The sequence below is a fragment of the Lupinus angustifolius genome, chromosome LG18 (genome assembly GCF_001865875.1).
Source record: "Lupinus angustifolius cultivar Tanjil chromosome LG18, LupAngTanjil_v1.0, whole genome shotgun sequence".
Classification (NCBI taxonomy): domain Eukaryota; kingdom Viridiplantae; phylum Streptophyta; class Magnoliopsida; order Fabales; family Fabaceae; genus Lupinus; species Lupinus angustifolius.
Genome location: NC_032026.1, coordinates 13,621,110 through 13,635,170, shown reverse-complemented (window position 1 = coordinate 13,635,170; position 14,061 = coordinate 13,621,110). Strand labels below are relative to the sequence as shown.

At 35.0% G+C, this 14,061-nt stretch overlaps 1 protein-coding gene across 1 annotated transcript; it reads left to right on the top strand.

Annotated features, from left to right (window-relative positions):
* LOC109333422 (alpha-glucosidase 2-like) lies at positions 3,925-13,907 on the top strand. Its single transcript, XM_019568903.1, has 23 exons — positions 3,925-4,038; positions 4,512-4,779; positions 5,193-5,261; positions 5,335-5,472; positions 5,579-5,696; positions 6,207-6,289; positions 6,569-6,664; positions 6,923-7,091; positions 7,181-7,323; positions 7,442-7,528; positions 7,780-7,965; positions 8,622-8,789; positions 9,153-9,273; positions 9,375-9,444; positions 10,086-10,173; positions 10,297-10,417; positions 10,535-10,728; positions 10,837-10,945; positions 11,528-11,683; positions 12,167-12,269; positions 12,412-12,585; positions 13,163-13,308; positions 13,552-13,907. Exons 2-23 carry the CDS (start codon positions 4,531-4,533, stop codon positions 13,743-13,745), a joined length of 2,982 nt encoding a protein of 993 aa, XP_019424448.1. The 5' UTR covers positions 3,925-4,038; positions 4,512-4,530; the 3' UTR covers positions 13,746-13,907.

The window sequence follows — 14,061 nt, the reverse complement described above, 5'->3', positions numbered from 1 at the left end:
GTCTGAGAGGCATGACTTTCTTACACATTTTCTCTCCTCAACTAAAGTCGTGAGTCTTATGCACGACTTCCATAGTCATGTACCTGATGCACGAGATTGGATGGGACATGATGAATTTTGAATTTTCCTTTTACACATATATTGTATGGTTATTTATTGTTTTAGGGGTTACTTTATTGAGTATAATATGAGTTTTTAAAATAAGTTAAGATTTATGGTTTATAGTGTATAAAAATAATAGGTTTAAATTAAAATAGTAAGATTAAATTGAATATGATAATTTTACTAGAGTGTTAGTTTTATGGAATTTAGTTAGAGTTTCTTATTTTTTTAACATTTATTATATTAGCTGTTTAAAAATAAATTGCATAAATTAAAATAATAATACAATTTTATGGAAATGAAATTGATAATTGTAGTACGAATTGAAAAATGATTACATTTAAAAAACAACATAACGAGAATACAAATTTATAATGACGTCTATGAGATGATGTTCCACATCTAGGTGTCTTCCTCCTTTGAGGTGGTTGGACTCTTAATTCCATATGTTGGTGGAGACATTCTTTTTGAAGGGTGAGTAGGGAAGGGTTAATAGGACCTGAGCCAATATGTTCCATTTTTTGGAGTAAAGATATGAGGAAATCGGGAAAGATTTGGAAGTATTTTGGATTTGAAATTGCTAGCAACATGACGGATGCAATATACAGATTATATATTACACTGTTGTGGGAGCTCACTACGAAGTGCACCCAACAAGTACATGAAAGTGCGCATGTCAAGATAGCACTTTGGAAAGCCTTCTCTATGTGTTTAGTTTTGATGAGGACAACTTGTGATTATGAAAGCTTGAAGATCATCAACAAATCAACATGCTTAAGTCTCTAGATTGGTATTAGACTTAGACTAATAATTAGTTTAGGTTGAGTCTAAGGCTTAGGTAAACTCTATACATGTCTCATATGCATAAAACTTTAAATCATTTTAAGTTTTGAGATATGTCATTTATAATATGTTCATGCATCATATAAATACATGTAACCTGTGCATCCTAGGCATAAACTTAGTATTGAACATGTATAAATTAAGTGCATAACGTATTTGAGTTTTATAAATTGAAAATTCACTTAGAAATATGTTGTTAATCGATTAAGGCATGATTTAATCGATTAACATAAGTTTTTGAAAAGTTGTTGAAACTGAAATTTCAGAACTGAAGTCATAACTTGCATGTTGCATTTTTTAGAGAGTTAGAGCATATTTCGTGTTAATTGTTGCATCTATATGACATTGCATTTGTGAGATTAGAAAAGAGAGAATTCTATGTTTTAGGATTGAGAGGCATTTCATGTTTAATTTCTCACTATTTCACCTCACATGTTCATGCATTCATTGATGTTTTTGTGAAGATTTTGCATTTTGTAAAAATGTTTTCAACTAATACATTGTGATGTTATATGAGACTTGTGTTAGAGTTTTAGAGTAAGATCTTAATTGTCTATTTTGAGCATCATAATTGCTTTAGATTACTCTATGTTTTTGTTGTGAAAAGTATTGTAACATTGGGAATCTCAAGGTGTCTTATCACCAACGAGATTGAGTTGTATCTTCGTTAGCTTAGTGTTCTTGATAGAGAGAATAGGTTCTTAGTTGGGGCTACACCGCAAGAAAGGTTTTCTTGAGCGGTAGGAAGAGAGTCAAACCAAGGAATAAGGTTCTTTAGTTTCAAGTGAATATCTAAGTGTTGTAATTGGAAGAATTGCTTGTAAAACATTATTTCAATTATAGTGAAGAAAAATCTCCCAAATCAGCCGGGAGGCCTGGATATAGTTTGCAAGGGGACACGCAAAAGAACGAGGATAAAAATCGTGTTGCAGGATTTTTCTCTCTCTCTTTCTCTCTTTATTGCTTTAATCGGTTACGTTGTATAGTTGTTTTAATTGCTTTATTCTGTTTTCATACTATACTAGTATAACTGTGATATTTTGTAAGCTCTGTATATTAGTTTAAATATCGGTTAATTGTCGTGCAAGAAACCGAATATGTTTGTAATATCTGAGCTGTTTTAATCGATTAAAGTAATTGCGTTAATCGATTATTTGTATTATGTTAATCGATAAATCTGGGGTTATTTTTGAATAATTTGTTGTTTTTGAAAAAGCGGATACTCTGACCGCTACACCTATTCACCCCTTCTAGGTGTATTTTAGCCACTGATACCTAACCGTACCTCTATCTCATATTATACAAATATTCACTTGTGGGTAACGTATGTCCGAAGAAGATTGTAGAAAAATCATTTTCATGCTTCTTTGGTTTCTCGTTCCACGATAACAAATGCTACTGAAAATATATGTCTATTACCATCTTGTGAACTAGCTATTAGCAATGTTCTAGTATATTTTCTAGTCAAGAATGTGCCACCCACTTAAGCATTGGTTTGCAAAAAAGCAAATCCTTCAATGCATAGTTTGAAAGCCCAAAATACCATATTAAAGTATTATGTTCTTCCTTGTACGATCCCCAAACATCATAAGTTTGGTACATTGCTATTTGTTTATCAGTCTAAGCCTTCCTATATGTTACCGTATAACAAAAACAAGTGACTACATCTTTGACTAATGTTTTAATTGGTATACGAGGATATTCAGATACTAGTTGAACAATACAGTTTGCGATAAATGATGAGTTCAACTTCGTGTGATCTTGAGAAATATTAATGGATACACAAGTGTATATTCCACTAATTTTTCTAATCTCCCACTTATCACGCTTCACATTTTTCGATGCCCGAATTCTCCGTTCACACTTAAACACCATAATATTTACATTTTGTAACATATCTATCCGGCCTGGACTCATCCACATGGTAATCAACAGAATTCCTAATATGAAACTGTTTTGGAGCATTTATTGTTGCTTCATTTGATTCAAATTGCATACCAATAAACAAAACATTATCAACATCATTACTTATATGACTACTTCTATATGAAAAATCTCTTTTCCAGAAAGATAATCAATGCTAACAAGAAAGATGAAGGAGTAGCATGTGTTATGCTATCCGATTCACTAGTGTTAATGTGAACATCATCATCATCAACACATAGCTCAATGTCTTCCTCATCAATAAAATCACTAACAATATCTTTAATAATTACGATCTACATTAGAGTAACATTAAATAAAATTAATACAAGTAAATAAACTAAAAAATATAAAATATTTTTAGTTACCTTGTGTAATAACACTTCTTCAATTACGAATTACTTTAAATATTTTTCTTACATTTTCTTCCTTCAGTATGGTTTGAGTCGGAGTGAAAGGTGTATATATGTTGTTCGAATATCGTGGATCGTATACACGACTTGGATCTCGTGTCCTTTGTCCACGATATTGCCATGAAAGTTGTGTCTCACGTCCACCACTTATATCAACTCTGACATGCTGTAAGAAAGTCGTGCCTTTGAGGCACGAGACTGTAGGGGTGTCGTATTCCCTGTTTACAACTTCACCAAAGTCGTGGACCTCATTCACTAGATCCATAAAAATTACACCATTTCTATAATTATTTCAAAACATATACTAAATATATGATAGTGTAATTTGACTACACTATCCATGTAAATTTTTTTGAGTATAGTTTATTTGTCTTTGGACTTTGACCCTTTATCTTAGACTCTTAGTTATTGTGTTCAATTTTAACCTTGTTCATTAACTTTCTAGAGAATTTTCTAAGTTAGTGTTGAATTCAAAAACCAAGGACATGCATGGGTAATATATTCCACTGCTAATAGACCAAGTAATTCATCCTCCCCAATAAACAAATGTGCCATCTTCATATATTTAGAATAGAACAATTTACCATATTAAATTCTCTCTAAAAAATAACCAAACCATAACAGCAAGTAATTCATGGATTGAATCATGCACAGTGTTAATATAGCGCCAAAAGACAAAAAACAACTATAAAAGAATCTATAATAGTGCAGTGGCAGCATCACCATTCTCTTCTTCTCCATTTTCGTTTCTCATCAGGTTCCTTCTAACCTTTTCCTCTTTATTATTTCATGAAAACCTTCATTATGCTAATGAAAGTGCATGCGACAAGTCCTTCATGCTAGCCTTATATTTGATTTTACCAAATTTTACTGAAATTTTTAACTCAAAATTGCAACCGTTATCTTCGATACTTTTTTTAGTACTTGCATGTTTAATCGGTGATCGGAGTTTAGGTTGTGGATTTTGGAGTAGCAGTAGCTTATTTATCAATGTTAAATTCTGTTTTAGTTCTTGCATGTTTAATCGGTGATCAGAATTTAAATTCTGTTTTAGATTAACTTATTTATCAATGTTGATTTTTTGTACTCAGATTTGATAGAGTCATAGAGAGATAACTGGTTCTTCTTCTAAATTTCATAACACTGTACTGAGGTTATTTCCATTATATTTGACAACAACTGAGTTGAACACTTACATAGCTGTCACTTTGTTCCATTTCTGGCCTGCAGAAAAAGGCTTATATCTAGTATGGTTAACTATGAAGGAAAGTCGGTTACTAGTGGCGGCGATGTCAGTTCCGGGAATATGATTTTTGAGCCTATTTTGGAAGATGGAGTCTTCAGATTTGACTGTTCTGTAAATGACAGACATGCAGCATATCCAAGTATTTCTTTTGTAAATAGCAAGGACAGAGATACTCCTATCACTAATGACAAGGTTCCTTCATATACCCCTACTTTTCAGTGTCTTCTAGAACAGCAGGTTGTCAAACTTGAGGTCAGTTACTTTATTAGTTTCTGTCATTAGATCTTTTGATTGTTTTCTTGGTCTAATTTGCTTTTTTTTCATGCTAACCAATGTCAATTGTCAACTGTCAAAACAAGTTTTCAGTGGGAAATTTTAATATATCACAAAGTCATGTATTTAGTTTTTTAATGGGCAAACATTTTTTAATTTTTTAAAGGGAAGGGTTGGGGGAGCTCTTCCCCGGGTTTGAGCCTCGGGGCTCACACTTTATGTCCCACAACTCTACCAAACAAATTGAAATAGTAGTTACATAAACACAGTGCTGCAACTTACATTTAGTGATGTATTTAGTTTTCTTTATCTCTAAGGGCATTTGTTAGCAAGAACCTTTTTCTTATACCATTTTCTTGGCCTTCAATTGATTGAATTCGTTTCTCAACCAGCTGCCTATAGGCACCTCCTTCTACGGAACTGGAGAAGCTAGTGGACAGCTCGAGAGGACGGGCAAAAGAGTAAGTCTTATTTTCTGTGTTTTGAAAAGATTTAGTTGCTATCCATGTGCTACTAGTTAAATTTCATTTGCAGGTTTTCACATGGAACACAGATGCCTTTGCTTATGGTCCAGAAACTACATCCTTGTACCAATCACATCCATGGGTGTTAGCTGTTCTTCCAAATGGTGAGGCAATTGGAATCCTTGCTGACACTACAAGGCGCTGTGAGGTGATGTAACATTTGACCTTGTTTCATTCCTTGACGTTAATCTTGAAGAGACATTCATGCTTTTATATTAATCTGTTTGATGGTCACTTATTCTGATCATAAGCAGATTGATCTGAGGAAAGAGTCAGTGATACAGTTCGTTGCTCCATCCTCATATCCTGTCATTACATTTGGTCCCTTTTCTTCACCCATGAAAGTCTTGATATCTCTATCAAAAGCGATTGGTAATTTTCTAAAGAAGTTCTATTTTAAATAATACCGCTTCAAATACGATCATCACTTCATCCTTGCTGAGGGACTTGACATAAGAAGACTTTATGAAAACTTTTGTTCGAAAAAACTGAAGTATTTTTATAGCTTATCGAGACTAGAGACTAATTCATATAAGTAGAAGAGCCTACAACCTATAATTGAACCAAGTGAAAGGAGTCATATATGCATATAGCTTTGTAATATGTAAAGTATGCTTTATTAAACTGGGAGCACATAAAATCCATGTCTAAAGATCTTCAAATCAAGAAAGCATGCAGTGTGTGGCTTAGTGTACTATTATCTTCTGCGTTTGAGTTGCTTCATTTCAATTTTTGTTAAAGATATTCAAGACAAGACCTTTTTTATAATTAAATCCAAGTCATATTACAGCATAAACGGGATTCTGTAAAACAGTTTCCAGTGTCATCAATAAATTTATTTTGGTGAACAGAGATACTTCCTTAAAGATTTTTTTTTATCAGGAACTGTGTTTATGCCCCCAAAATGGTCTTTAGGCTATCAACAATGCCGTTGGAGCTATTTATCCGATCAGAGAGTTCTGGAGGTACTTTGGTGCTCCTCTTAGTCTGCCTCTCAAATTCTCAAGTGATGTCTGGGAATCTTTAACAATATTACACTCTCATACTAAACATGTGTTTCGTAAATTCTGAAATACCAGATATCTTATATGTTCACACACTGAAATTCAAAATACCTAAGAATTCAGGAATTCTGCATAGCTAACATGGCTGTAGTTTTGTATAATCCAACTCTCAGTTGTTTGTCACTTCTTGAAATGTGTATATACCATATTTTCCTGACTTGTTAACATTAAAATTTGAAGGTTGCAAGAACATTCCGGGAGAAGCGCATACCTTGTGATGTGATATGGATGGATATCGATTACATGGATGGTTTTCGCTGCTTTACCTTTGACAAGGTATTTCTTCCCCCATATAAAAATCCAATAATTATTTATAGCGTTGTACTTTTGATTTTTGCATAAGATCTTCAAACACACGTCAATTGATTTAGTGAATAGTACATGTAGTCAGTGGTTCATATACTAAAAGGATGTTTTGCGTAGATGTATAAGGTTATTTTGGCACTATACACTAGTAATATGGAAATGCGTAGTTAAGTTTTGGGTTGACCATTTTTAATAAGTCCATTTTAAGTTTATTGTGATATGCTTTAGGAGCATTTTCGGGATCCCAAGTCTTTAGTAAAAGACCTCCATGATAATGGTTTTAAAGCTATTTGGATGCTGGACCCTGGAATCAAGCAGGAAGAGGGTTATTTTGCATATGATACTGGTTCTAAGAATGACATTTGGGTCCAAAAGGCAGATGGAACACCCTTCATTGGTAAATTTTCTTTGTACATTATTACTTCTGCATGTAATGCCTTCTTCTTTCTGTTATTTGTGATGCATTGTACATCTATTCGTTCACAGGGGACGTATGGCCTGGGTCTTGTGTCTTCCCTGACTATACACAGTCAAAAGCTCGTGTATGGTGGGCAAATTTAGTCAAAGATTTCATTTCCAATGGTGTTGATGGTATATGGAATGATATGAATGAACCATCTGTCTTTAAGGTAATTCTGATCTCATTGATTTGTTTTCTTAAGCAAGAACTGAGATCTGATCCATATTTTATGATTTGTGACTCTTGTTGTGTACCATTTCCAATATGTTCACACTTTTCTTTTCCAGATTTTGACAAAAACAATGCCTGAAAGCAATGTTCACAGGGGCGATAGTGAGCTTGGTGGTTGTCAGAACCATTCTTTCTATCATAATGTAATATTCTCTATCATTTATCATAATTTTGGAGTCACTTGTACTTTCACAATAAACTTGTGGGAAAACCTCATGAGGGGGATGCAATTTGATTATATATAATTAGGATGCTGTCCTGCATTAGCGACCAAAAATATGTACTGTCCCGCATCTTCATTCTGATGTTAGTTATCAATATGTACTTGTTTTGATGCCTTTGCAGATATTGTAGTGTGCTCTGAACTTCTATTGATTACTGTGATTCATTACAGGTATATGGTTTACTGATGGCAAGATCAACCTATGAAGGCATGATACTGGCTAATAAAAAGAAGCGTCCATTTGTCCTCACCAGAGCTGGATTTGTTGGCAGCCAAAGGTATGCTGCAACTTGGACTGGAGATAACATTTCAACCTGGGAGCATCTTCATATGAGTATCTCCATGGTACTTCAGCTGGTAAGAATCTTAGGAGAATGGGTGCTACTTCTCTTGAGCCACATTGGCATTTTATGTTGGTTTAGTCTCATTTAGCTCTGCAGTTAGCTGTGAAGGTTGGTTTAAGTCTCCGTAACTCCCTTTCTTATGGCATTTGTATTGTGTACATTTTTTAGTTCATTTTCCAGGTAGTAAGTATACTGGATACATGGATAAAAGTTGTTGTGTCAATTAGTTTTTAGAAACATTAGTTTCCTAAAGGATAAATGATACCTTCTAGTGGTGGTACACTATTGTACTCTCATAAGATGACAAGTTGATTGGAAGTAGCAGTTTAATAGGCTACATTAGATATTGTCATGGACTATCCTTTCTAATGTTTGTTTGGGTTGTGGTTGTGCTCTATTCTTTGTGATGAAATTTGTATTTGATCTTTTCTAAGTTTCTGGTTGACAGTGAGAGCAACATACCTTCCTTTTTTTTGTAAACAAAATTCTACCCTCAGCTTGGACGTAGCCTTCCCCCCCAAAATGTTTTAATACTTTGTTAAGTTCCAGAAGAATTCGGATGTTGTTGTTTATTTATAATCCAATAGGGTGTTCCTAAGTTTAAAACATAACTATTCAGGTTCAATATATTTTATGTATGCCTTCATTATTTTAATTCTTTATGTTCAGGGGCTCAGTGGCCAGCCACTTTCAGGTCCTGATATTGGTGGATTTTCTGGAAATGCCACACCTAGGCTTTTTGGAAGGTGGATGGGTGTAGGTTCCTTATTTCCCTTTTGCCGAGGGCATTCTGAAGCGGGCACCAACGACCATGAACCTTGGTCATTTGGAGAAGAGGTTGGTCCATCCTTGGCTTATATAACATCAACAATTCTTGTGTTTTTGTCGTATGTTGGACATTATCAAAATTCTAAGTTGAACTTGCTTGTCATTGTATAATGTGGAGCAAAAATGTATGAAGGCTGTAGATAGAGCTTCACCATTAACTTGGCATCAAGTTTAAAATTTTGAGTTAATGAATAAAATAAATAAATAATATCATCCGTTTCATGCTTTGATGTTTTATGGTGCATATAGGTTGGCAAAACTGCCCCCTGAGTGGTGCCTACAGTTGTTATAGTTATACTTTCCCTCACTTAGCATAATGGTGCTACGTAATTTCAGTTCAAATTCATCACTAATTTCAGCTTTAATTGTTAGTGTGAAGAAGTTTGCCGACTAGCATTGAAGAGGCGCTACCATCTTATCCCCCTTATCTACACACTATTTTATTTTGCTCATACAAGGGGCATTCCAGTGGCAACCCCTACGTTCTTCGCTGGTAAGTTCTTGATCTGTTGACTAATTCTAATGCCATTAGTTTGTTAAAGATGTTTGTGCTTTCTTCATCTGCATCAAGGATTTTCATTCTTGCTTTTGCAGATCCAGGAGATCCTAGCCTTAGGAAACTTGAAAACTCCTTTTTGCTTGGCCCAGTTTTAGTCTATGCAAGGTTCTTCTACTTCCTTACTCTAGTCTATTGTCAATATAAGTGACACTACTATATTATTAAGAGATGCCTGTGCTGGAAATAGGATGATTTTCCTGATGCTTCTATGTTGACAGCAGCAAACTTAATTAAATGTCTAGTCATTAAGAAAGGAGAAGTGTTGGGAAAAAATTACATCCCTCTATCTTTTCACTGGAAAACAAAATTCTTGATTGTCATGGTGAATCCCCTCTGCAACCACAATGTTTATCCTTATTTTTCCTTCACGAGCAGAAAGGATGCTATGTAGTGCAAGAGAAACAAAGTTAAGTAAATGCTAAATACAGTCAAGCTTATCTTCGTATTGAAACTGTTTATTGACATTTACCACTGGTTTCTACTATTTTCATGAGTGTGCATGCACATGTGGGTTTTTCCATTTAAGTTGATTCCACCTTATGAGATATTGTCCATTTTGCATTATAGATGCATACATTAAAAATGGAAAGTAATGGTTTATCTTATTCATCAGACTTTTGTATTTGGTGATGTTTTTTGGACCACGGCTCTCATGTTTAGTTGTACTTGCAATTTGATGGAAAGCTGTATACCACAACTTGCTGTAAAATTATGCTGATTTAGCATGCTCTTTTTATATTGATTAGCACGGTATGCAGTCAGGGGTTGGATAAGCTGGAATGTACTTGGCCTAAGGGGATATGGTTGAGTTTTGATTTTGGTGACACACATCCGGTAATTTTTTTTTTCTCATTTTGTTCGCATTTATTTTAGTAGTAATGTTCTTTATTTTTATCCTTTTAAGAAACAGATATTTTAATTTCTTCTATATTTTTCATTCTGTTTGGGGCATCTCAGGATTTGCCAGCTTTATACTTGAAAGGTGGTTCAATTATTCCTGTGGGCCTTCCTCTTCAGCATGTTGGAGAAGCTAATCCATCAGATGACTTGACACTTCTTGTGGCTTTAGATGAACACAGTAAGTCCTTGAATTCAATTTTCTCTAGGCATCCTTGCACAGACATTTCAATAAGGTAAACTCTATATTAGCATCTTCCGTTTAGAGGCTCTAATTATAAGATCTAATCTTTGACAGGGAAAGCTGAAGGTTTTCTATTTGAGGATGATGGTGATGGATATGAATTTACTGAAGGCAATTATTTATTAACTCATTATGTGGCTGAACTCCAATCATCAGCTGTCGCTGTGAGTGTACACAAAACTGAAGGATCATGGGAAAGACCTAAGCGCCGCCTTCACATTCAATTATTGCTAGGTGGGGGTGCAATGGTAAGTGATTTCTTGTTAAGAATATATAGATTGTGCTTGATCTATTCATTAGTTTATCTTTTTCTGGGCACTTGGTCTTGATATTTATGAAGTTAGGTTTTGTAACAGCTAGATACATGGGGAATGGATGGAGAAGTTCTGCAAATAATTTTGCCATCAGAAGAGGAGGTGTCGAAGTTGGTATCTGCTAGTGAGAAACAGTACAAGGAACGCCTGGGTATGTGTTTGTTGAAATCTTCTAATTGGTTGGTTTATAATTGTTTTCTTATATGGTGTTTATGCTTATACTATTCCAAAATTTCTATATTCTCGTCCATCCTTTTCTCTGCTGTTTCTGTATTTTATCCTGTAATATTATGTTTACTATTTTGTTTATCTCTTCAATAAAATATAATGTGACAACTTTTGAAAATAATTCTTGGTTTGGACTTTGGACTTCAGATAGTCACCTTACTATTTTAGTGCTATAGTTTCTTAGTCCTCATATCCCACTAGTGGGACGTGCACTGGGCCACACAGTTTCGTAGTCCTCCCATCCCCCCTCCATGAACAGAGTGGAGGCTAAGCACTGATAGTATTCTGCATATTACATTCCAAAACATGTATGCAAGTATCCTCTTTGTGAACTCTGGCAAGTATAATACCAGGAATATGATGCAATTTTTTTGTTTGTGAGACTGACTACTCTTTCTTTGTCATCTTCTCTTCCTAATATAATTTTTTCTACCCAAAAAAATAGTATCCTTATATTGCCAATTCTATATCAAGGTGTGCTATTTTCTCCTGAATGTTTTTGTAGAAAGCACAATTCAAATTCCCGATGTAGAAGAGGTTTCTGGACCCAAGGGAGCAGAGCTTTCAAGAACTCCCATTGAACTGAAAAATGGTGAGTGGGTTCTTAAAGTTGTTCCCTGGATTGGGGGTAGAATCATCTCCATGATGCACATTCCTTCAGGTAAAATTGATTGTCCATTAGCTATTTATTTTAGTTTTTCTTTTTATGATTTTCTTTTCATGATTTTCTTTTCAATGTTTGGAAATGTACAAGTAGCTTGGAATTCACTTTCTGATGTTGCAATTTTTTATAAATAAATTCATGTTATTTGCACCATTACACAGTTAAGAATTTAGAAAGTTTCTTTCTTTTCTCAGCTAGAAGGAACTTGTTTGTTATATAGTCTGTGTGAAACTATTATGGCAAAAATTGAATTCCTTTTACTTTTCTCTATCTACCCTCCCCAAATCTCACTAAGAGCTTCGGCCACTAGGCCACCTCCTCCATTTACTCTGTGTGACATGTATCTTCTTTGTGGTTTCCGTTACATCCATATTGTTTTCAGAAAAGGGTAGTCTTTCCATGTGCCACGTGGATGAAAAAACTTATATTTTTTATATAGCATGCATTATATTGTTCATGATATCAACAATCTGCTTTCAGGAACACAGTGGCTCCATAGTAGGATTGAAGTTGGTGGGTATAAGGAGTACGGTGGTACAGAATACCTTTTTTCTGGGTGTGCTGAGGAGTACACTGTCCTTGAGTAAGTTTCCCTTGCAGTGCATGTCTTCATTGAGGAGACTATTTTTGACAAGGCACCAAAGGCCACTTTGATATCTGCCCTACCCCACCCCCTTTCCTTTCGGTAATCAACACGTCTTTATTGGCAATTTCTTTTATTGCAGTCGAAAACTTGAGCATGCAGGAGAGGAGGAATCTGTGGTATTAGAGTGTAATATTGGTGGAGGATTGGTTCTTCAAAGGCAGATCTATTTACCAAAGAATGCTGCCAATGTCATCCAGATAGACTCTAGCATAATAGCCCGCAATGTTGGAGCTGGTTCTGGAGGATTCTCAAGGTTTTATCTGAAGCTTTCCTTGTATCCTCAAAATTATATAGGACTATGTCGTTTATATGTTCTTTATGAACATCCCCTAGAGTGAACTCAGTTGGTTAAGCTACGGGACATAGAGCATGAGTGTCCATGTTCAAACTCCCGGAAGTGCTCTCCGACCATTTCCCATTCCCTTCTTCCCTCTTGGGGTGGAACTAGGTACAACTATTATAAATCCTACTAACTTCATGCCCAAGATGTCCAGTCTCGGATGTGATGGGTGTGTGTCAAATATTTGAAGTCCTGCACAGTTGATATATCAGTAAAGAACCTTTTATAATGACTTAAGAAACCTTCTCCTCATAAGCAAGCTTTTGAGGTGGAGTTTGTCCCATTTATTCTAATGTTTAGTATATTGCGCATGGGGATTACAGTGGAAAGTTGAGACACTGGTGAACACAGTTAAATATCTTTATTTCATTGTCATGGCACTAATTGTTAATATACCCTTAAAATCTGTTATTTCGTCAATTGGAAATGTTTTGACACTTACCTATTCAGATGCTCTCATTTCTACTACACTCCCATATGTGAGCTGCAGGTTGGTCTTCTTAAGAGTTCACCCAACATTCAGTCTTCTGCACCCTGCAGAATCTTCTGTCTCATTTACTTCAGTTGATGGATCTACACATGAAATCTTCCCTGATGGCAGGGAGCAATTCTTTGAAGGAAACCTCATTCCTAACGGTAATGGCCATCTTATCCTTTGCCTTGTTCATTACCACCGCTATGAAATGTTGGTGGCATCCCACCACAGAAAGAAAAGTTAATTTCAACTTCATTTTGAAAAGCCAATTGTCTGTGTAAGAAGCTATCTTTTTGTTAACTAAAATCATTTTCAAGACAATATTATTTATGACTCCGGAGTCAATCATTTGATGTGTTTACAGAAAGTAGTTCTTGATAATTGTTATTGTAATTTCATCTCAGGTGAGTGGAGGCTCATTGATAAATGTCTTGGCTTGGCCCTGGTCAATCGATTTAATGTTGCGGAGGTATTCAAGTGTCTTGTTCACTGGGATAGTGGCTCTGTCAACCTGGAGCTTTGGTCCGAGGGCAGACCTGTTTCAAAGCAATCCCCTCTCAGAATTTCCCATCAGTACGAGGTTGTGAGAATTCCATGATCATTTATATGGTCAATGTGTAATTTTAATAATAGTGGAACAGACTATGGAAAAATATTGCACTTTAGTCTAAATGCTGTATAACCTGATAATATCACCTAAATCTTGCTTGATGTTAAATTAATGAGAGGATAAACCCATCAATGGGATAAAACTTTTGTTTTGGCTGATACCATATTAATGTTTTATCTCAAAAACAATTGATCAAAAACAATTGATAATGTGAGGAGTAAAACTTCCCAGCATAAAGTAAGCAATGGTTATATCATGTATTAAACAAATCCTGCAGCAACTAGGAAGAAAAACATGGAAAAGG

Coding starts and splice junctions, on each gene's coding strand:
- LOC109333422 (XM_019568903.1), top strand. CDS start 4,531: ATGGTTAACTATGAAGGAAAGTCGGTTACTAGTGGCGGCGATGTCAGT. Junction 5,262..5,334: donor TCGAGAGGACGGGCAAAAGA/GTAAGTCTTATT, acceptor TTTCATTTGCAG/GTTTTCACATGGAACACAGA. Junction 5,473..5,578: donor ACACTACAAGGCGCTGTGAG/GTGATGTAACAT, acceptor GATCATAAGCAG/ATTGATCTGAGGAAAGAGTC.